Consider the following 23,551-nt stretch of genomic DNA (forward strand, 5'->3'; position numbering starts at 1 on the left):
GGCAGAGGATATACTACTCTGCCAATTGCTTACCTCTCATCCTTGTTCTCAGTCCTGGATACCTACCTCTCTTTACCTTATGATATGTCCAGTCATCTGATATTCTCTTAGTTATTGGTCATTGTCAGGTCTAGTGATATGGAAGATGCTACTCTTTTGTCTGTTACCAGTGTTAACAATTTATTTATAAAATGTAAAGACCACCTGAATCCAGTTAGACTCTGGCAGTTTACAATGTTACAGTGGTAGACTGGCATGCTTTTCCCTATGAAGTGAGGAACTATTATTCTGTCCCTTCCCTGAGGCAACAAAATGTTTTGGATGAGTCCTTGCTTACAGGTCAAATTACAATGTGACATAAACAATAAAAGAAACTATAAAACAAAAGCAAATAGGCAAATTAAGCCAAAGGATCCAGAAATAGCTTCAGGAAAGGAGCAGTTTGTAGCAAAAAACTAGCCAAAAAAGCCCTCCCTTAATCCATTATTGATATGGACATAGTTGGGAAAATGAATCCAGAGAAAGATACAACACATATGTAATCTTATATATTCCTCATTGAGCCATTTTTATAATACCTTATAAGCTGTGAAACAAGAAGAATTATTTCTGTACTACCACAGATTTATAAAGACTTTCCTTGATAGCATCACTTTATTAGCTGAAGGAAAAGACTGAGATGAAATTAAAAATGTAAAGTGAAAAATTTCAGTGAATGTGAAATATTAAGAAGTCAAAAGTAATGTCCCTGCATGCTTAATGAATTTACAGTTGACTCAAAGAATTGGTAGATAGTTTTGATTCTTGGGCTCAAGAAGAGATGCAGTATGCTGGAGAAGTAAAGAAAAGATTAATCAGAGGCAATAAGACAATGACAAGTTTAAACAAGGTCAGGGAGGATAAGGGTATTTGTATGAACTGAATCATTAAAACAATATTTCTTTCCAGTAATAACATACAGCAGTGAAAGTTGGACATCAAGAAAAAGTGAAAAGAAGAAGATAAATACCTCTGAATTATGGATTTGGAGACAGTTACTAAGAGCATTGTGTCCTGCAAGATGAACCAGTCAATCAGTCCTGGATTAAATGAAGGCTGTCCATTTGCTCAAAGTGATGATCAGCAGACAGAAACTTTCATATTTTAGGCATGTGATGCAATGGGATGATGGACTAGAAAAAAAGGTTATGCCCGGCAAGATTGAGCAAAGTAGAATAGGAATACCATGAATAAGTGGAGAGATAGTATCAAGGTTGTTGTTGTTTATTCATTTAGTCACTTCCAACTCTTTGTGACTTCATGGACCAGCCCACGCCAGAGCTTCCTGTCAGTCGTCAACACCCCCAGCTCCCCCAGGGACGAATCCATCACCTCTAGAATATCATCCATCCATCTTGCCCTTGGTCAGCCCCTCTTCCTTTTGCCTTCCGCTCTCCCTAGTATCAGCATCTTCTCCAGGGTGTCCTGTCTTCTCATTATGTGGCCAAAGTATTTCAGTATTGCCTTAATATCATTCCCTCAAGTGAGCAGTCTGGCTTTATTTCCTGGAGTATGGACTGGTTGGATCTTCTTGCAGTCCAAGGCACTCTCAGAATTTTCCTCCAACACCACAGTTCAAAAGCATCTATTTTCCTTCTCTCAGCCTTCTTTATGGTCCAGCTCTCACAGCCATATGTTACTACAGGGAACACCATTGCTTTAACTATGTGGACCTTTGCTGTCAGTGTGATGTCTCTGCTCTTAACTATTTTATTGAGATCTGTCATTGCTCTTCTCCCAAGGATTAAGCGTCTTCTGATTTCCTGACTGCAGTCAGCAACTGCAGTAATCTTCACCCCTAGAAATACCAAGTCTTTCACTGCTTCTACATTTTCTTCCTCTATTTGCCAGTTATCAATCAAGCTGGTTGCCATAATCTTGGTTTTTTTGAGGTTTAGCTGCAAGCCAGCGTTTGCACTTTCCTCTTTCACCTTCTTCATAAGGCTCCTCAGTTCCTCTTCGCTTTCAGCCATCAAAGTGATATCATCTGCATATCTGAGATTGTTAGTGTTTCTTCCAGCAATTTTAACTCCAGCCTTGCATTCCTCAAGCCCAGCATGTTGCATGATGTGTTCTGCATACCAGTTGAATAGGTAGGGTGAGAGTATACAGCCCTGCCGTACTCCTTTCCCAATCTTAAACCAGTCCATTGTTCCGTGGTCTGTCCTTACTGTTGCTACTTGGTCGTTATACAGATTCTTCAGGAGGCATAAAAGATGACTTGGTATCCCCATACCACTAAGAACTTGCCACAATTTATTATGGTCCACACAGTCAAAGGCTTTAGAATAGTCAATAAAACAGAAATAGAGGTTTTTCTGAAACTCCCAGGCTTTTTCCATTATCCAGCGGATATTGGCAATTTGGTCCCTAGTTCCTCTGCCTTTTCTAAACCCAGCTTGTACATCTGGCAATTCTCGCTCCATGAATTGCTGAAATCTACCTTGCAGGATCTTGAGCATTACCTTACTGGCATGTGAAATGAGTGCCACTGTTCGATAGTTTGAACATTCTTTAGTGTTTCCCTTTTTTGGTATGGGGATATAAGTTGATTTTTTCCAATTGGATGGCCATTCTTGTGTTTTCCAAATTTGCTGGCATATGGCATGCATTACCTTGACAGCATCATCTCGCAAGATTTTGAACAGTTCAGCTGGGATGCCATCGTCTCCTGCTGCCTTGTTATTAGCAATGCTTCTTAAGGCCCATTCAAGCTCACTCTTCAGGATGTCTGGCTCTAGCTCATTGACCACACCATCAAAGCTTTCCCCGATATTGTTATCCTTCCTATACAAGTCTTCCGTATATTCTTGCCACCTTTTCTTGATCTCTTCTTCTTCTGTTAGGTCCTTGCCATCTTTGTTTTTGATCATACCCATTTTTGCCTGGAATTTACCTCCGATGGTTCTAATTTTCTGGAAGAGGTCTCTTGCCCTTCCTATTCTATTGTCTTCTTCCACTTCCACGCATTGCTTGTTTAAAAATAATTCCTTATCAAGTACTTACTAGAAATATCTTGGAACAGAACTGAATTATTACTGGAGGCAGGAACTGATAGTAAGCATTTGTCCATGTAGGTTCAGAATTATTTTTGTTTGTTTCTTAAGCATGGAGTTTAATTTGTGTATTGATTGGAGCAGTAATCCTTAAAATGACTTTACTCTTACTATGCCCAAGAATTACAAATTAAGAGCATGTCTATGGTGCACATAGTACACACTGTTAGCCAGGACTTTATCCAAGTGTCTCATCAAACATCTCTCTGGGTAACCATTTTCTAGACTAAAATGTGGAAGCATTTGAATTGTTCCTTGTGTATAGAACACTTTAACTGCATTTCAGCTGTTCTCAGCCCTAGGGACTGGAAATAATCAGGATGTATTCTACCTATGTCCACCATAGCACATTAATAATGGTATGCAGACTTGGCTTGGCATTAAAACTTGGCTATAGTGTATGTAATGCCAGAAAGACATGAAGCAACTCTATACAGCCATTCCCTAAAATAAATTCAAGAAACTGTATCATTCCAAGGGTTTTACGACCACAAAATTAACAATATATGCACTAATGTCCACTATTTGGAGTGAATACTATTTTTCTCAGTACAGTAGAAAAGATGGCTATCATCTCATAAATGCAAGCTAAGAAATCTATAGAGGCTCAAACACAGTCAACCACACAGTACATTCCAGATTCAGTCTGGCTCTGAAATGTAAACAATATGAGGGGTTGGGTTGGCGTCTGAAGCCTGCAACTAATTAAATGCCTATTCTGTACCACCTACCAAGGGAAAAACTGGAAAGGAAATACATCATAAAAGGCAGACTATACAGTTCAAGGGCCAGCATTTTGACTTGTGTCAATTGGCAAAACTACATCCAGAGCAACACAATCACTGAAATTCCATGCTGCTGCTTTGACTTATGCCAGCTCTGAAAAACTGGCCACAAACTTGTCTGCATGTATGAGTGCCCAGATGTACATGTGTGCAGAGAGAGATTAAAATATTTACATCCAGGCTTTCTGTAAGAATGTAAACCCCAAGAAGTCTAAAACTTGTGTTTATTCAGAAGCAACTCCCCCTGAGATTAATGCTTGCTGAAGATTGTAACCTCAGTTCCAATTAATAAAATTGCATGTGCAAACTATAGAGTAAAACAATAAATAACAAACATCTAGTACAATAAAGAAGTCAAATCAGGTATCATAATATCTTTCAGAATTATACTTAACTATGATTGATCTTTGCAATGAAAAAGAAAGAAAACCTTTATTTATTTATTTATCTAATTTATATAGCTGCCCATCTCACACACAGTGACTTAATTGGGAAGAAGTTTTCTTTCAGCCAGTGGTTGGCTGCTGTCTTCTACATTATTTTTGGATCAGACATTTTGTACAAGGTCTCTGGGGATTAATGAATCATACGGCAAGTCAATAATTTTGGTGAACTGACTTTAGCCTTTGAAACACAGCACAAATATGTTCCAAATAAATTAATATAGGAGAAGTTATAGCTTGTACCAGATCATTTACAGTGCTAGAGAAGGATAGGCAGTCCATGCAGTCCTCAGCCTAATTTCACATAGAGTAGATTTGGGGTCAAATTCACCTGCCCCTTCCTTGGCAGTCTACTGCTGCTGTTAAGTGGAAAGGGGAGAAGATGGGAGACAAGAAGGTGCATTTGCTTGGATCTGTTTTTATTCACCATTTGTCCAGCCCAGCTCTGCAACTGGCATGTGGTCCCCCAGAATTACCACTGTGGTAATATAATCCATAACAGAAAAAAAAGTCTGCTTATTCTAGAGATAAGGCTTTAAAGCTGAACATTTGCACTCTGACTTGGTGAAACCAAACACAAAAAATGCAGGAACGTAAGTTTGTAACTTTGATGAAAAAGTGACTGACATAGTTCTGGACTAGTTGTAGGTTTTGGCTGATACCAACAACTTCTTTCCAAGGAAGGACACAACGTTATACCAAATAAAAGCTGATGAAAAATTATCCAGTTGCACTTCAAACAGCAAACCTGATGCTTCAGGTAGAGTACCTTTTACCAAGATCAGAAGAAGCACCAACTAAGCATCAACTGGACTATCGTGCACAGCATACCCAGTCTAGACTGGATCTCAATTATTATCCCATGTCCAAACCATTACCAATGCCAAACTGAACATTAGCTACAATTCCAGGATTGGATAAACATGAAAAAAGGAACAGAGTATCATTAACATGTCAATAACACTTCCTTCAAATGCCCGGGTGATATATAACCTAACACTACCTTCTGGAAATCTCAAAACAAGGCCTCCTTAGTTTGAGGCCCATACAAATATCATCGTCCATGGTCTCAAAAACCCATAAACAGAAGCATCACCCCCAGCAAGCACAGCTAATAGCAATGGATTCCAGGGATTATAACTCAGCAACATCTGGAGGACCGCAGGTTGTGTAACTGACATTTCAAGACAGATTCATGCATATGTCCTTTGCAACTGTTACTATTAGAGAAACAAATAAAACAAAACATTATTTGCTTATCCAAGTGAACTGCCAGAGATCATTGAAAATGTCATCATACCACAACAACATTCACAGTAAAGATTCCAAACATGTGGTTAGCAGCCAAATATTTCAAAGTCCCTAAAGCAGAATTAATTTGTGACAACTAGATTTTTTGGAAGAGCTTATGATGTTTGAGCCAAAACATGCTCATGTTTTCCTTGCACATTCTGAAAGAAGATGAAGGCGAAGCTGGTATACTTTCTAACATTAGAGGTATCCCTAATGATATACTTTATTTAGAGGAAAATATGATATACTTTACTTACAAGAATGTATCTCTTTAATATTATTAATCTAGTGCCCTTGACAGAGACCTTGTTTCAGAATAAAAATTCTCCCTTTGGGGTAAGACAGCAGCACACCACAGAAATGTGAAAGACTTCTTGCAATAAAAGAAATTTTATTTCATTTTTTTATTTAAAATTTTATTTCATCCTCTTGAAATAGGAAGATTTTAATTTCCAGATACTGTGCCAGCAGATACTGTGAACTCTGGCATCAACATGTTTGATTTACCTTCTCCACAACAAAGCTAGGTTCCTATGTATGACAAAATGGGTTTCATCATGGCTTAGGACTTATGGAGACCTCCACAATCTGACTTTCAACATATCAGAAAGTTCCATTCAGAACACTGTTCCCCTGTGTGTGCATGTGTAATCAATTATTGGATTTGATTTGATGATTTGCTTGGATAAATAGGATGGTGTGGAGCAAGAGGCAAGAGTTTTGATCTTTGACATCTTATAGGCAGGAAGTCAGAGCATAAATTGGGATTATTTTTATTTATTTATTTATTACTCAAATTTAGCCACTGCCCAACTCCCCCAGAAGAGGGATTACCGAAGAACAGGCAAGGCAGTTGAGAAATAAAAACTACAAATCAAAAAGCCACATTCTAACCAGCATTTTGTAACTCTACCTTAAACTTGCAAAAAGCCATGCTCATCCTCCACTCATGTGCATAATTTTACAGGACATGTGTGAATTTGGCTGTTCAGAGATAAAGCTATTTCCAGGACTGCAACCTGATCAAATGATAGCTGGTCCAGTGAACCATAATTTTCCATTGTTTACTTGCAGGGTTATTGCTATGCTGATTGCTTCAGAGATGACAATGTAAACCCTGAAAACCATGCTCCATACAGTTACAATATTCTTTCAGAAACCATCTGTGAGTCTATCTAGTCTTTAAGATAAACTTGCTAAGCCTGAATACTGTCCCATCTGTGCCAAAATTGAACGTAAGAAAAAGACGACCTCTTGGTGGTGCTGCTGAAACTGTGGGTCCCCTTCTGCCCAAGATAAATGGAAAAAACATTTTATTTCCATTTTAAATCTATGGTTTTAATGCTGTTCATTAACATGATATAAAGGGTGAGTTTCTTTATTGTAACTTGCAGTTCTTCTTTGGCTGTGTGATTTAATGTATCACTTCAGTTATTCATGTTGGGTTCTTGGTGGTCTCTGAGCTTGGTTGTTTTCTTGCAGGTGTTTTATTTCCAGGCCAGGTAACATCATCAGTGTGAGGGCGAGTGGAGTTTGCTGACTGTTTTGCTACTATATCTATATCTATGTTGTAGATATTTTTGTTTTATTTTTCCTATTATACTGTAAATATTATTAGTAAAGGTAAAGGTTTCCCTTGACATGAAGTCCAGTCGTGTCCGACTCTAGGGGGCGGTGCTCATCTCCGTTTCAAAGCTGAAGAGCCGGCGTTTGTCCATAGACACTTCTGTGGTCATGTGGCCAGCATGACTAAACGGAACGCCATTACCTGCCCGCCGAAGCGGTACATAATATTATTACAATAATAAAATATTGTTTTTCATTAATCTTTCAGTTTTTCCTTTTCTTTATTTTGTAATAATAAATATGTTGCTCAAAATATATTTTAACAGAAATTTAACCTGTTATCATTAGTGGATAACAGGACTGGACCATCTCCATCTTCCTCCAATTACTATCTGTGATTAATTATTTGACAATGAAATCTTATTAATGCTACACTTAAGTCAAACATGAGCTTGTGAAACACTATTAGAGCCCAAATGACAACCTAAGTTGGCCCACATAGATAACAGCATATTCACTCGTATCTGCAATTCATAGCTTTAAAAACTTGGCAGACTTTCATATCTCTTACGTCTCTCTTGAATTAAAATGTTATAAATTCAATATATTCACATGTTTTGGTTCAGAACCAAGAAAAGCATAAATGTTATCAGTTGAATCAAACACTACCTGGAGTTGTAATGATTTCAATGAAAAACAGATTGGTATTTGGCTCACAGTATTACTATGTTAGTGATTTCAATGAAAAGCTCAGATACGATTCATTGTATCACCACTTTACAATACTATCATATGTGCAGCCTGAAACAGGAAAGCTGAAGGTTGGAAATCATTAAAGAACTCCAAGAAAGCAATATATTAAAAAGAATGCATTAGGATTTGAAATTTCATAGTGTCTGAAAAAAAAATTAACTTAGTGAAATTCACACCAATGTAGCATAGTATGTATAAACAAAACTAAATGCATATGTACTGTCTAAGCAACACTGTATACATAAACTAAATTTCTAATTAAAGCTTATTTGAAAATTTTAACTGAATATATCGCTCACCTTATATCTCAGTCAGAAATATGAGGGAGGGAGGGGAAGGCTGTCTAAATAATGGGCTTAGTTAGGTGACATCAAGTCATGTTCATCTTCAATTATCTTTATGGGCAACCTGTCCTTATAAGAAAGTAACAGATTTAGAAATTTCTTTTTTTGATAATAATTTTATTAAATATTACAATTGTAACAGTAAAAACTAATACAAACTTTAAAAAAGAATAAAAAGAAAAAATAGAAGGTGCAGGGGAAAAAAGAGAAAAAGAGAAAGAAAAATAGAAAAGAAAGAAAAAGAAAAATTTAGTAAAAAAAGAAAAGAAATATATAAAGAAGTGATTTACCCCTTCATCACAAGTACAAACAATTTTAATAACTTATCACATAACAAATGATCTCTTCTTCCCATATCCCATCTCTTAACTATAAACAAATCCTTAAAGCCTAATTCTGATCACTTTCAGAAACTGCTTGTTAACTGCTCTTCAGCTATTAGGAACCTTTGGATCGACAGGTTTTACAGTCCCAGTGAGTTTCTTTCAACCCTTAGCGAAAGATTAACTACAAGTTTAAGAACTTAAAAAAATTTTTTTTAATAAACAGCAAAAGGATGATTAAAACTTTGATTTTAAAAAGTTACAATTGAACTATGGGTCCAAATAAATTTCAAATAAGATTTTGGAATTAATTATAAAATTAAGCATAGGAAATTATAAAATTAAGCATGGGAAAATGCTTTTGTTTTGAGTTTTTTAAAAAAAATAAGATGAGAATTTAAAAATTGGACACTAGAGGGAACTAAAGATTATAATTAAAGGAGAAGAACATTTAAACTTGACTTACAACTACAGAATGAAGTTGAAGGGTATTTTTGAATAATGGGCCCAGAAGTTAATTTTAAGTGTGTCTTCCTCTATAGACAGACTGTGTTTAAAAGATGATATGGAAGAGGAACAAGTTCTACCTGACAAGATCAAGACTGATTTGAAAGTGGATTTAAAAATGACAGGCTACAAGAATGACATGGAAAAAGATGTTACACTGGACATACAAAAGAAACCAGTTGATGTCTTAATAATTAAAGGGTAAAAGGTAAAGGTTTCCCTTGACGTAAAGTCCAGTCGTGTCCGACTCTAGGGGGCGGTGCTCATCTCCGTTTCTAAGCCTTGGAGCCGGCGTTGTCATAGACACTTCCGGGTCATGTGGCCAGCATGACTCACGGAACGCCGTTACCTTCCCGCCGAAGCGGTACCAATTAATCTACTCACATTTGCATGTTTTCGAACTGCTTGGTGCGCAGGAGCTGGGACGAGCAACGGGAGCTCACCCCGCCGCGCGGTTTCGAACCGCCGACCTTCCGATCGACAGCTCAGCGGTTTAACCCGCAGCGCCACCGCGTCCCTCAATAATAATTAAAAGGGATATACAAATAACAAACCAAGAGGATAATTTTCCTATATTGGATTTACAAAAGAGGCTTGTTTTGTGAGAAGAGTCAAAAGAAAAAAAAAGAAAAATCAAGTTCCAGGACATTATTTGAATGGACTAAAGATCAAGATTGTTAGAAGCAAAAGGAAGGAATAAAAAGTTGGTTTATTTGATGAAGGTTAAAATAGATATGTTGTTATCTCTGGTAACCCTTAATGGATTCATTAAGTCACTTCAACTTCAATATCAGCTCAATCTTTTTATCAGCCTCTTTTTTGTGTGAACATTTTTGTCAACAGCTTTAAAAAAAAACTTCATTTAGTCTGATATTTTGGAGATCTCACTGCATATGTTTGTGACCTTGAATTGGTCTAATACAGGTTTTGCCTTGTTTGAATTTTTAAAATTATTAACACAGTTATCTTTCATTTTTGTATTAATTCCATGTTTCCAATTTCAGAAATATCTTATTTTGAATCTTATGAATTCAAATTATCACTCAAAATTTAGCTTAGAAAACTGAAGTGATTGGCAAAATGGAAAAAAAGACAGCCTTAAGCATTGCAGTTACAAGAACCAAATTCATTGTTCCAAGAAGGTTCCCTTCAACCTCTTCATTTCAATTTTCCATTCAGAAAGCTGGGAAATTCATGGAAAGTCTTTATCAATTCTCCTTACAGTTTATGCAGTCACAGTGCAAACTACAAGCCAAGTTTGAGTTTTTGAATCCTTGCCATTTTATTTATAATGTAATTCTATAATGAAAGAGTTCAGCTAACAGAGATTTTAAAAAATGCTCTAAAACAATGGTTCCTTAAAACCTCTCGACAAAGGCAGGAAGGGGGTCAACATGTTATTGAGCTTTGCTGGTCTTAATGATAATACAGTATAATGACTTTTATGTCTCTGAAGGACTTTGACTAAAAGCCATGCATGACATCAAAGATTTTGAGTGGGTGACAAGTCATCCTGGAAAAAGCAGCTTGGTGATAGTCAATATAATATAAAAATCTTTCCCCACCTGAAAAATCATTGTAAACTATTAGATTCTTTTGACTTGCCATTTAAGAATCCCTAAAGAATAAAATATACTATCTATGGAAAGGCCTGAGATATTTTGTTCATGAGTAAATCCAAATTAAAATGTTCCTATAGTAAATTACAAAAAACAAATCTCATCTATTCAATAGGGTATAAGTGAACCACACCTAACTGCAGCTACATGATTACAATTTTCAAGATTTCTTGAAGAAAACCTGACAGCTCGACAGATGACCATAGTTATGCATTCAGAATTGCAATTCTGCCATAGATTCAGGAGAATAACTTTTGATCAGTTCCCCAAACAGCACTTTTTCTAAAACAACAACCACCACCTTTTACTACTGCAATTAACGTTTTAGATAAGGCTTTCCTGTCAGTATTATATTGTTTTGGTTTTTATAAAAGAACTAATTGGGTCCAAACCATTGTTATGGTTACTAAATTCTATCTGATATCTACTAATTTAATTGCAAAGGATTTTCGAGGACCTTATTGCAAATGATATTCAAGAACTTTACAAAACCAATTAAAAAACAGAATAAAAATTATCCATTCAATACAATGTTAGAAGAGTTAATAGAAGCCCAGCCTTTTAAAATGGGGGTTTCAAAGATGCTTTAAAACATCAGCAATGGTTCCTAGTACACTACAGCAAAAGGTCATTCCAGAGGATGAACAAGGTCTTCCCCTCTGCCACTAGTAAGCAACCACCTGGAAGCTTGACCCGCAGAGCAGTACCCTCCCCCCAAATGAAAATGCCTAGGTATTTTTTAAACCATCCGGGATTATGTTTCAATCTTTATTAATTATATTTTATCTTTCAAAAGATATCCACAAACCATATTAAACAAAACCAAATATATTCCAAGGCACTTTATTTATTTATTTATTATTCAAATTTCTATCAGTGCCCATCTCCCGCCAAAAAGGGGGACTCTGGAAGGAAGACATGTTTACTAGCTGTGGATATAAGAGAATAATTGCTGCAAAACTGATGATAATAAAAAGATCCTATATAATGCATATACAGAGAAAAAGACGGTTGCAAAGAATGTAGTTCAAAAGAGCAAGGAATGGTTTAGAGATGCCCAGCATGCTGAAAAGGTGCTTCAAAGCACCTGTGGGTACATGTGCCACATCAATTGGTGGGTCCTTAAAGAAGCAGTATCTTTTGCTGGTCTCAGACAGAAGCTACATACTGTAGTCCGAGGAAAAGACATGTATAAGAAGACACAAACAGGGGATGACAACGTGCTTTGGATTGGCCATGGGCATACCCTTGGCATCTCCTCAACTTAAAAAAGTATCTACCTGAGATTGTGCAGCTATCATGAGAGCCCGGGGGCGGGGGATGCAATTTCTTTTAGAAAGCATCAAGAGGTGTGGTATGTGTGCCCACACCCACTCCTTTTCAGCCTCAGAACCAAAACACTGCACATTCCTAGCTAAATTAAAATGGACCCCCCAAAAAATGCTGAGTGGTTTTTCATGGAATTAAAACATTGTTTTGGAAGAGAATGGAACAGGCTAAACAAGGAGCCACCAGCAAATTGAATGGAATTAAAAACAAAAGTAAGGAAATTATTTGGGATGAAATGGAAATGAGGAAATGTTGGAAGATTTCTGTGAGAAAGATACTATGTTTAAAAGTGAATTTAATTTAATTTAATTTAAAACAAATGCCATGAATATTAGTGTCTAAGAAAAAAATGATGAAAAGGAAATAATAAATGCTATGAAAATGTTGAAAAATTTTAAGGGTGCAGATTTAAATGGTCTTACTACAGAAATATTATAAAGTAAATGTGATTTGCTTTGCAGTGGCTGTGGGACTTGTTAGTGAATGAAGACTGTAGTTTCAATCTGTGCCTAATGATTGAAAGAATGCTATCAATTTTCCCTTAGACAATGATTTTAGAGTGATGCATAAACCCAATTTTGATGTAAATGGATCTGAATCAAAGAAAATAATCCTTTACTCCATGTAGTTCCAAAGGGTTAAATGGAACCTAAATGTATACTCTGAAAAATAATCGTCTTTTGTTCTTGAAGGCTAAAAAAGAAAAAAGCAAAGCATGAATGGCCTTTCTGTCCTATGCCCCTTGTCTCTGGGTGAAGGGGGCTTTACTCACACTTAGGAAGCCTATTTTATCAAGAATTCCTGATTAGGCAGAAGATTTTATTCCCACTGAGCCAGATCTGAAGAGGTGCTCCCTTTAGACCTGTCTACCCAACATGATAAAGCCAAAACATGGAAGGGTAGAGTCAGCATGTGTTTTCCTTGTTTAGTAGAGATGACATAAAACATAAACGTTGAAAGATGCTGTAGTTATCATATAATCTTTCATACCTCCACCATATATGTATTGTTCTGAAATGTATGGTGTACAATTCATCTTTCTTAGCATTAAAACCAGTAACTTTTAATTTAACTTAACTATAATGTAGACGCAAGTCATTATAAACCGTTTTGATTTGCCTGTTTCAGATTAGCCCACCTGAACTAACAAAGGGATATTTGCATTCTTTGGCTCCTATGATTAGTTTCCTGAAGGGCTGTAATGCTCAAAGTTTGCATTGTGCTTACATTGTTAGAAAATGTTCGTCTAGTAATTATCTTAACTTACTCCATGCCCATCAGTGTTATTCTTTCCAAAAAGGCAACACTGTATGCTTTGCAGTAAAATACAAAATCAAATGAATAATGGAAATCATAGAAACAAGAAACTACACAAATGCAGCATTATTATGTGATATTTCATAGGTTAAAAGCTCACACATTTCAACCGAATACCAAACAGTAAAAAAAGACATAAGCAGTAAAGCCAGATGTTTAAAGACATGATGTAACCACCCACATCTGATGGGGGAGGAGGGCTAGGAAACTGTTAATAAAACAAATATATCAGTTGGAGCTTTTGAAGATACTTCTTAGTGTATGTGTATGTTCCATATCTGTAAATGAGAATGGACATGGGCATTTATAGTGCAATCCTATGCATGTCTCCTCAAGGTAAGTTTCACTGAGTTACATATTGCTTATTACAAAATAATACTGTATATAATTGCAGTCAATGTGCACGCATAAAACAGGGTCATAAAACATTTTTTCAGGTTGAAGTCTGAAAATTAAAATTACTAAATTGCTCCCTGTGGATATAATACATGTTTCCCCTTTCTGTCACATTAAAAGTGACATTTTGATGTCAACATTTGCAAGGGATCTGAGGGGGCTGGACCCTAGGATTTTAGGGTGAAATGCAGCCTGGGAGGGGTGGTGGTACACTTCTAGAGTAAGAGAGTAGCAACAGAAAATGTTATTAACATAATGAATCATCCTAGGTCACCTAGAGCCATTAGTGGGCTTTCTATGTGGCACAGCCCATTACAGACATTATCAGTTAGGTGCCCAGCTCCTGTTGACTGTATGAACAGATGCCCTCCATCACAGTCTAACCCTGTGACAATCTGCAGTGATATACCTGATCTTGTCCATTCACTTTAGCTGTTGTCTTCCTGTTCTTCTACTTCCTTCAGCCCTGCCAAGCACAGTCATTTTTTCCAGTCCATCACCTCCTTGCATCACATGCCCAAAACATGGGAGTTTCTGCTAATCACTGCCTCACAGTCTTCTTTCGCTCTTTCTTTCTCAATATGTAGATTTCACAGCCATGCATTACCAGCTGAAAAGACCACTGATTTAACTATTCTGAACTTTATTGTTATTGAAATATTATTATCTGTTGATCCTAAGTTTGTCATAGCCTCCCTCTTTTGGTTTATTATTTATTAAATAATAATAAGCACAGCAATCAAAAAGACTCTATCCATCTTAAAATCTTCTTGAGTCCAAGAAAAGAGAAGTATCTACCACCTTCAGTTCCTCACTGTCAAACATACATTCATTAAGCATGTTGCCTAACATTGCTTTTGTCTTAAAATATATCTCTAACCTTAACATTTTTTATTTTCCTTTTTCCCTTTCCTTAGGAACTCTTGTAAGGTTTCTTGACTTTCAACTAACAAAAAGGTATTATGTTATTAAATAGCAGTTTGGTCAACATACATGGCTTTTGATTTGCCAAGACAAACTGTCCCTTGTATAATTCAGAGCTAAATATCTATCCATGCCTTAAACTTCTGTGGATCTGAGAAAAGTCTACCACTTTGGAAATGTATTGCCCTCTTTGGATGGGCTCAGTAAGAATCCAAATAAGAATTCTAATCTGTCAAAGAAAGGGAATTAATTTAGTCAGGAGATCGCTTTTTCAGGATTGTCAGTGCCTGTTAAGCTGGAAATGGCTAACCAATTCCACCTTACTTAAGCCAAAACTGGGAGGGGGGGGAGAGAGAGAGCAGTGCGCTTAGCAACTGACCCTTTAAAAAGATAATTTTGTTCCTCTTGTCGGTGAGGATAATCACTCTGGATTTCTGAAGTACCGCAAAGCATTTTTAGAATTTCCTTTATCTTGCACTCAAAGAGTCACTGACAGAAAAGCATCTGACCATTCTTGTCCCACTGGTTTTCCTTCTTGCAGCAGCCATCATTTGTGCTAGTTCATGGAGTTACAAAGAAAGAAACATCAACATATGTGTTTAATCATGAAACACATATGGATGCAGTCAAATGAGTCGCTGTTACTTCCAAGGAAAGGAACAACCATCATCAAGCAGTAATCTGATTCCATGCCCAACAACGAGAGAAAGCAATCCTAATTAGGACATTCTTTATAATGTTCCTGTTTTGAAAAAAAAGTGTGTTAATACCACCTGTTTTCATAAGAAAATATAACACAAATGCTTTGATTCCTGAAATCTGTGTAGTCCTGATTATAAATACACCAGTTATGTTTTTACAACATTTCTACTCTACTGAAGTACAAACAAGAACAACAAGGCTAATTAGGTTTATCCCTGCTCCAAGAGCTGCATTCAGACAACTGCTAGCATTTATCTACCTGGGACTGCCTTTGAAGTTGGCCTGAAAACTGCAGCTGCTCCAGATGGCAATAGTTGAAATGTTAACAGAGAGGCCCTTTTGGAAAAGCTTCACTGGAGTCCAGAACCTAACTACTTTCTTCCACCTCAACCATCCCAGATGCTAAGGTCACTTTCTGGCCTTTACGTCTTTCTGTGTATTTTAAATGTTGGCCTTTTTGATTAGTTCCCCTATGCTGCTATATTTAGTCTCTTCAAAGAAGATTCACTGTAGAAATTATGTACTTATTATTGTAATCATTATAACCCAGTTTGAGATTAATGAATAAAGGATGGATTTAAAAAAAAAAAAGCTTTAAAAATGCATGGAAATAGTTTTCTTCTTAATTTCTAAATTACTAATCCAGATTTTATTTCCACTGCTCTTATTGTCCCTGAGTTTATAATCAAAGTTTTATTGTGGTAATAGGATCACTGCTGAGGATGCAGTGATGAAGTTAAGCCTTATATGGACAGAACTGTGGAAAGGTATGATCGTGATCTAAAAGTGTGTTTGATATATTTCTGGAAGCACTAGCTACCTCTGTATTTCTCTCAGTAGAACATAAATCGTTAATCTAGAGTAGAGAACTAGTACAGCTGCAAAACTTTATCCTGTCCAACACCAGCAGACTTTTGACAACCCTTTAAACACACTTTTCAAATTATGCCAGATCTACTCATAGTGCCTACACTAGAATTGTTAATATAAAATAATTGGGAAGACTAAAGAAATTGAGTATTTAGTACCTGAAACAGTGCGGAGAACTATTTCAGGATCCTGTAAACATGAGGATGCAAGTGATGTTTATAGTAGCAAGAAGTACAACCATTTATTTCTTACAAACACATTTACACACCTCAGAATACTTGACTTAAACTACCTGATACGTATACCACAGATGAAGTACACAAAAAAGTAAGCTCTCTTTCATTCTGAGCCAAGCTTCTGATGACTTTGTGAACACATCCACAAAGCTTTTTTGACAACTTTGTAGATATTTGTTTACTTCCTTGTCTATCTTACTTCCTGATGGTCTCCCATCTAAGACCCTGCTTGGCTTCCAAGTGCAAAGTGGGCTAAGTGCTGCCACCTGCTGAGACATACTACGAAACTCCATGATCAACTGTTGCTTAGTATAGGTGCAGAGAGGTAACTATCTGTCACTCAGTGGCACCTGCAGGGGACCTCAAAAAATGCAAGTGGCAATGAAAAGAAGCCTCACCCCTCTTATACACATGTGCAATACAAAAGAGGAGGGACTTCCATTGTGACATGCTTCTAACATCTTGCCTTTTTTGCTGCTCCATCCCATTGACACCACTGTCCACAGCCTGAAGGCTCACTAGTTGTGGTTTTGACTTAGATGATCTTCCATTTGCATAGTAAATTAGAGTTATGACATAAAACCTTCCACTGATGTCTTGGGAGCTTTTTGTCAAGTGCTAATTGCACAGGTGAGAGGAACATCAGTCAGGTTATGGCAAAGGAGAGAAGGATGAAACTGCTGAAAGAAGTCAGTCAGAGGTTTGGATGGGTCTCATCATTATACTAATACTAGTTTTTCCATGGAATTTCAAGGAAGCAGGTGATTCCTTTGATTATTACCTAAGCAGAATTGATGAAGGTGAGCAGCCTGAAACTAATGCCAGAGAAGACAAAGGTGTTATTACTCAGTGGATAACTAGGCTCAGGGATTGAGATTCAGCCACTCTGGATGGGTTTATGGTCCCCCTTAAAGTTCAAGCCTATAGTCTACAAGTTCTTCTTGGCTCCGGGTTTTTCTAGATTTTCAGGTGGTAGAAATAGTAAGGAATGTGTCTGAATAACTACATTCAGTGCGAGAATTTCAACCATTCCTGAGCCAGTCAGGCCTGGCAAATTACCCACGCCTAGGTTCCAAGGGCTATGTTAGTAATTCAAGGAGCACTTTTTTCATGACCGCTAGAGTAGTCATTTCATGACCAGATAGTTTGGTCTAGTGGTTAAGGCACCAGGCTAGAAACCAGGAGACTGAGAGTTCTAGTCCCACCTGAGGCATGAAAGCTGGCTGGGTGACTTTGGGCCAGTCCCTCTCTCTCAGCCCAACTCACCTCACAGGGTTGTTGTTGTGGGGAAAATAGGAGGAGGAAGGAGTATTGGGTATGTTCCCTGCCTTGAGTTATTTATAAAAATAATAAAGGCTGGATAAAAATAAATATAACATAATATAAATATGAACCCTGTGAATGAAGCAACTCCCTAGAGCACTGAGGAAGTAACATCTTTCTGAAGTTCTGATAGTCCTCTTCAAGGGCCTCTCTAGGTCATCTATATATGTGCATCCACATTCATGGAAAATAATTCCACCAGGACTGGTAGTGGAATGAAGCAGTTCAACAATTAGGCTTGTACAGAGATTCCACATTACTCTACATTGTTTTTTGTACATAATTTCTATGCCATCCCAATCAAGATTCTGGATAGCTTAAATATATAGAACAACACAAAATCCTAAGACCATTAAAAGAATTAAAATCTATAAACCTAGCCATATTTGACTGATTTGCCTCTGCTAGAGATTTGTCTTCCCTCCTCTTTTTATATGTAAATGGAACAGTGTTGAAACAATACTAATGATGGACTAGTTATCTTAACATCAACAGACACAAAATGAAAGTCTCTCTCTCTCCCGCAATCAGTCTGATTACTTTTTACCAGAGCTGCAGAAGGCTAAGGAAGGGGTTATGCACAAAACTTTCTTGCTGGAAATATACATAATTTCCAGAAAAATAAAGGATTCCTAGCTTGAGTTGTAAAAGAAATTCCTCACAAAATTTTACCTTTTTAGTTACCTTTAGCTTGTTCTCTAACTTTGAATCTGAGCCCTGATCTTTGAGAGGAGCTTTGGTGCTGGTTTTTGTGGCTTAGGCCTAGGAAAGTCCAGTGGGTCTCTTAGGCAGGACAAAAGATGCCAAGCTGCCAGTGGAAACCACAGTCCTCTCAAGCTGCCTTTAAACCAGAGTTTAAAAAACTTCTCCACACGTAAACATCTAGTAATACCTGACATTACATTATCATCCTCAGTGGATGCTACTTGCAAAAACTGGACACTCACAGTACAGTGACATCACAGCTTTTACATTACTATTGAGAAGAAGAGCAGAAGGATGTGTAAAGTTGCTTTTAATAACAGCCAACTTGTCTTTTATTACACTTATTTCCAGTATTGTCACAGAGAATGTTTAAACAATAATAGTCCTGACTGGAAGCACCAATACATGGTAAAACATCCTGGGCTACAGAACATATTTTTTGAAAGGATTTAAGCCTGGACAAGACAGAGTCTGCTGATCTCCAAAGCCCTCAGTTCCAATTCTCCTTGTTCCAGATGTCCTCCTCAAACCCATAAGGCATAATCATTTTTTTTAAAAAAGCATCTGCCTCTTGCACTAGTGCAGGTCCAGCTTACAGAAGGTATGGAGAAATTGTTGTTGAGTTACAACTTGCAGCAGTCCTCATCATTGGCCTTGCTGGCCAAGATTGCTTGAAACCATGGTGGGCCATGGTTTCCCCATGCTTGTTCTGGATAGCAAAAGTGGCTGAATGACTAATGAGGACTTTGGCAGGGAGTGGATTTGTCACTGGATGGGAGAATCACTGAGGACATCTTGCTCAAGAATCTTCTTTCTCAAACCCAAGGACTGCTATCTTGTTAAATTACTTCTACATGCCTTCCACAGTATAATGGTAGAACTGGTTGCTCAGTCTTCTGGGAGTTTCATGATGCCAATATGCAGAAGATTCTTTTCTTCTCTCCATGGATCTTTACCTTCCTCTTCCGTATGTGTGCTTTAGGTCATGAAATGGCAGCTTCCCAACTTTAACACTCAGCAATCAGGAATTTAGCCCATTTACTGTACAAATGAATGGGTTTTATCTTTTGGCACTAGACTTTTTAGCCTGAGTCAGGATATTATTTTAACAAAATCCAAACCTTTAAGGTCTCCATCTGATTAGGATGGCAAGCATAACCAATTAAGTTAGCCCTGGCAATAACACAACTGAGAAATGCAAGCATGGAGGCTCTCTGAGTGACAGGAAAGGGAGAGGCAAGCCCTGCAATCTTTAGATCAGAAGCATAATTTATTTTGGGCAACATCCATTATGATCTGATCTCACTTCTCATCTTATCACAGTGGGAACAGGAAGGGATCATTTTATGGTTCATTGTTACAGAGAAGAAATATAACAAAAGTCAAGCTCCTAAACAATCAATGTTTCCTGTATGTTTTTGCAGATATGTGACATAGGCACAACTAAATATGGTCAGCTTATTAAAATATTTTCATGCCATAAGGTGATATTAAATTTTCTGAAAATAATAAGTAGTGTAACTATAGAGGCAACTCTGCAGTACAGTAGTGGTCTTTCTTTTAATTACTGTAACTGCAATCTCATTCTTGTCACTTGCAAAGATTCCATAACATACATTAATGTGTTGTGTTAATTCCATTCATGCATAAAGGGTGGTTGCATCTAGCCAATTATGCCATGAGAGCGTAACCTCAGTGTCCCTATGGCAACGGGGGACTGGCACACTGGAAGCACCCATTGGCTGGGCTGGAAACATTGATAACTTCTCTGTTTCAATTTCAGATCGTTAACATCATTGGTTCCTTTCGACACATGACAAAGCTATCTACAGCAGGCAAATCTACACAGACTGTCCTAAGAGGTGAAGTAATATTTTTATTAATCCACAGAGGGATTTAACTTAAATACTGCTCATTTAGCAAATCAATTATTAAAGAAGAATTTCTCTTTCAAACCAGCAAGCAGTTCCATTTTCAGCAGAGTTCATAAACCAGTTCATATTGCAGTTTGAGATCATATTGCAGAATGTAGACAGCAGTCACAGAAGTCAGTATGTTCAAAATTTAACTAATACATTGTAATAATAAGTAATAAATATTGATTAGAAATTTACTTAACACTGCCCAAACACTTACAGCACTTAATTTTTCAATAAAGATAATAATTTCATATTTTCATCAAATCTTTAGAGCCACTTAAAGTCAATCTTTAGTTTTCCTTTTTCATTGGAAAATATCTCCTTAGATCGAATACCTTTAATGGAGATATATGAATTAAAGTAAAACAGATAGCAATAACATTTTTTATGATACGTTAACGTTTATCCTGCAATCCTCTAAAATCGTCTTCCTCTGTGAGAAGGCCACCTGTTTGTCTACCTTATTTACAGTATGCTTTCATTTAAAAAAGGCAAAAAGGCCATCAAGTTTGGGGGTGGTTCTGAGCCCACGTTAACACTGAAAGATGCTGGTTGCCCATCACTGGCTGCCTCTCCTTCCCCATGGGAGGACTGCTCTCATGGTAACTTCTTCTGAGAGTGTGGGAAGCCAGAAAGGCAGCAGACTTTAATCATAATTGTGCAATACACTCACACACTCTTCCTAGTCATGTCAGAACTAAGGGAAGTACCAAATGCCCACATCCCAACCAAATTTTCTTTTCCTTTAGGATAAAAACATCTAAAAGCTGTTTGTTTTCCATCAAATTGAATGGTCAAAAAAGTCCAAATGTTATTTAACATAACACCCCCCCAAATAAAAAGAAAAATGGTAAATTATGCTACAGCTGTTCAGTTACCCGCTCACTTTTCCTAAACCTACACATCACTATCCTACAGAGAGCTAAGATTTGTTTGTGACCCATGAGTCTGCAAGAGAGTCAATAGTATTAGATCACAACTACATTTCATTCTTTTAGGCAAACAGAGAGAGCAGTTCTACTTTGTTTACTAATTTAACAATAAGGCATCGAAACCAAAATCTTACCTTCTGATAATTTGGAGGACGTATGAACAGAATTGGGATCTATGTCTTCATCAGGCTGGTAACGATAAAGCGTTTGAGATTGTTTGGGGGCTATCCAGTTATCTTTCAGCACAATGAGCGATGATGGTGTTGGATTAAATTTGACTCCAGGGAAATTACCTCCTTTGGACTCCTTCAAATCCAATGATTTGGGTACCTTCAGTTTCTGGTCTTTTTTCATGTTTAGTTTGATTCTAAAGTGGGAATTTTCTCCTTGCTCAATTCTCCCATGGCTGACTGCGTTTTGCCTCTCCACTTCTGCCATGTTCCGGGGTGACTCAGTTGTCACCACGACTTCTTCCTTTAAAACACTATCTGCAGTGGTCATTTTATTATATCCTTGTGGTACTCTGGTTGTTGATACTGTGCTTGTATTAATCCTGACCTTGCTTTTTTCAGGGCTGTTCCTGTTTTCTGGATGATTTATGATAGGAATATTTGTACTTGCTTGTTGCTGCATTGCTGGGTATGAAATAGGCTGAGTCAGTGAAGGGGGAGTAACACTGCTTGCAAGGTAGTCATAATCCTCACTTTGTTCTTGGCCTATACTCTCTTGTTCCAAATGTGTTGAATAACTGTAGTACTTCTTAGGTGGCTCCACCTGAGTGGCATCTCCTTCTGGTGCCTCTTGGTCATAACTGTAGGGATCATCATAGTGCTGCTCTAGTTCCATGGCATCAGATGGTTTAGGGGAGGTTAATGTGGATTCATTACAATCTGGGAGTTGATAGCACATGAGGTCACCTCCAGAATTAGGGCAATGACATACTTTGCATGTAGGCATATGGAACGTATGTCCTGCAGCATATTTCTGGTCTTCATGAACACAGCCTATTCTTCCACACTGGGGACATCCATCTGCTGGTAGAACAGCATCAATGCAGTTTGGTGGAAGGTCTGGACATAACATAAACTGGCAGCTGATTTTGCCCCCACCTTTGGGACAAGAACATTCTGTACTTCCAAAGTCGACAAAATAGGACTGACCTTCAGGTACTTTTCCATTGATAAAGCCTACATTCACACAGTCATAGTACTGGTATCCTTCGCAAGTACAGCCATGCTGCAGACAAGAGGCACAGCATTCTTCAGGCTCAAGAACTTCTTCAATGCAATTTTCTGGCTGCTTACATTCCACACCTGTGCAATCCTTCTGTGTTATCGCAATGCCAGTCCAAATAAGCACCAAGAGGACAGTGTTCATGCAATGTAAATGGAATGCTTGGTGTCTATCCATAATCTTCCTAAATAAGTTTGGCAAGCATCCAGTTTTTCTCATCTTTTATGGGCTTCTTTTTCTCTCTTTACCACCCCTTGAAATTCTTGTTCATTCAGCTCTTGGTCAGAAATATTTCCCTGGATTCTGTTTTGGAACTAGAGCCTAGGTTTATGAAAGAGAACTTTGTTAAAGACCATACTTCACCCATATCCTGTTAAACATTAGAGATATTTTTTTAAAAAGGGATAAAGCGCCAACATCTGGAGACCAACATATAAAATTAATCATAACCTCATCCAAGTACTGTAGACACCAAACTCCAGACTACATTTTTTAATTTCTCTTTTTTATTTACACTACCTTTTTAAAAAAGAATTTAAGAAGTGTATTTTTATCTATTTGTAAAATAAACCCACATTAAAATAAAAAGCAATAACTTTTATTGTAGTACCTCTCTTTATGGATTTGATATTCTTGGGTGTCTTTTTCTTTAGCTTCCAGCTTTTAAAATAACCCTAGGCAAAGAAGGATACAACTCTTTCTTCTACAGATACAGGTTGAATGTATTTCAGCATTATAGCTTATTTTCCTTTCTGATGAAAGTATAAATGGCAAGGCAGCGACAAAATATTAATCTGAATTAATTTTGAATTGGGCCCAACTGAGTCTGAATTTAACTTGAAAAGTTTTATTCTACCACAGTAATTTTTCTCACCTCCAATTTAACTTACTTGCAGTAAACGTCCATTGCAGGACCTCTATGAAGCACTAACTGCTG

General features: G+C 37.3%; 1 protein-coding gene across 1 annotated transcript in view; it reads right to left on the reverse strand.

The window, feature by feature from the left end:
* Positions 1 to 22,981, reverse strand: part of FBLN2 (fibulin 2) — a 105,401-nt gene extending 82,420 nt beyond the window's left edge. The window contains 2 exon segments of the mRNA XM_063292855.1: positions 21,516 to 22,863; positions 22,865 to 22,981. Of these exon segments, the coding sequence (XP_063148925.1) occupies positions 21,516 to 22,863; positions 22,865 to 22,981 (1,465 nt within the window).
* Positions 22,982 to 23,551: the final 570 nt, after the last annotated feature.

This window comes from Candoia aspera, chromosome 2, assembly GCF_035149785.1.
Source record: "Candoia aspera isolate rCanAsp1 chromosome 2, rCanAsp1.hap2, whole genome shotgun sequence".
In the NCBI taxonomy this organism is placed as follows: domain Eukaryota; kingdom Metazoa; phylum Chordata; class Lepidosauria; order Squamata; family Boidae; genus Candoia; species Candoia aspera.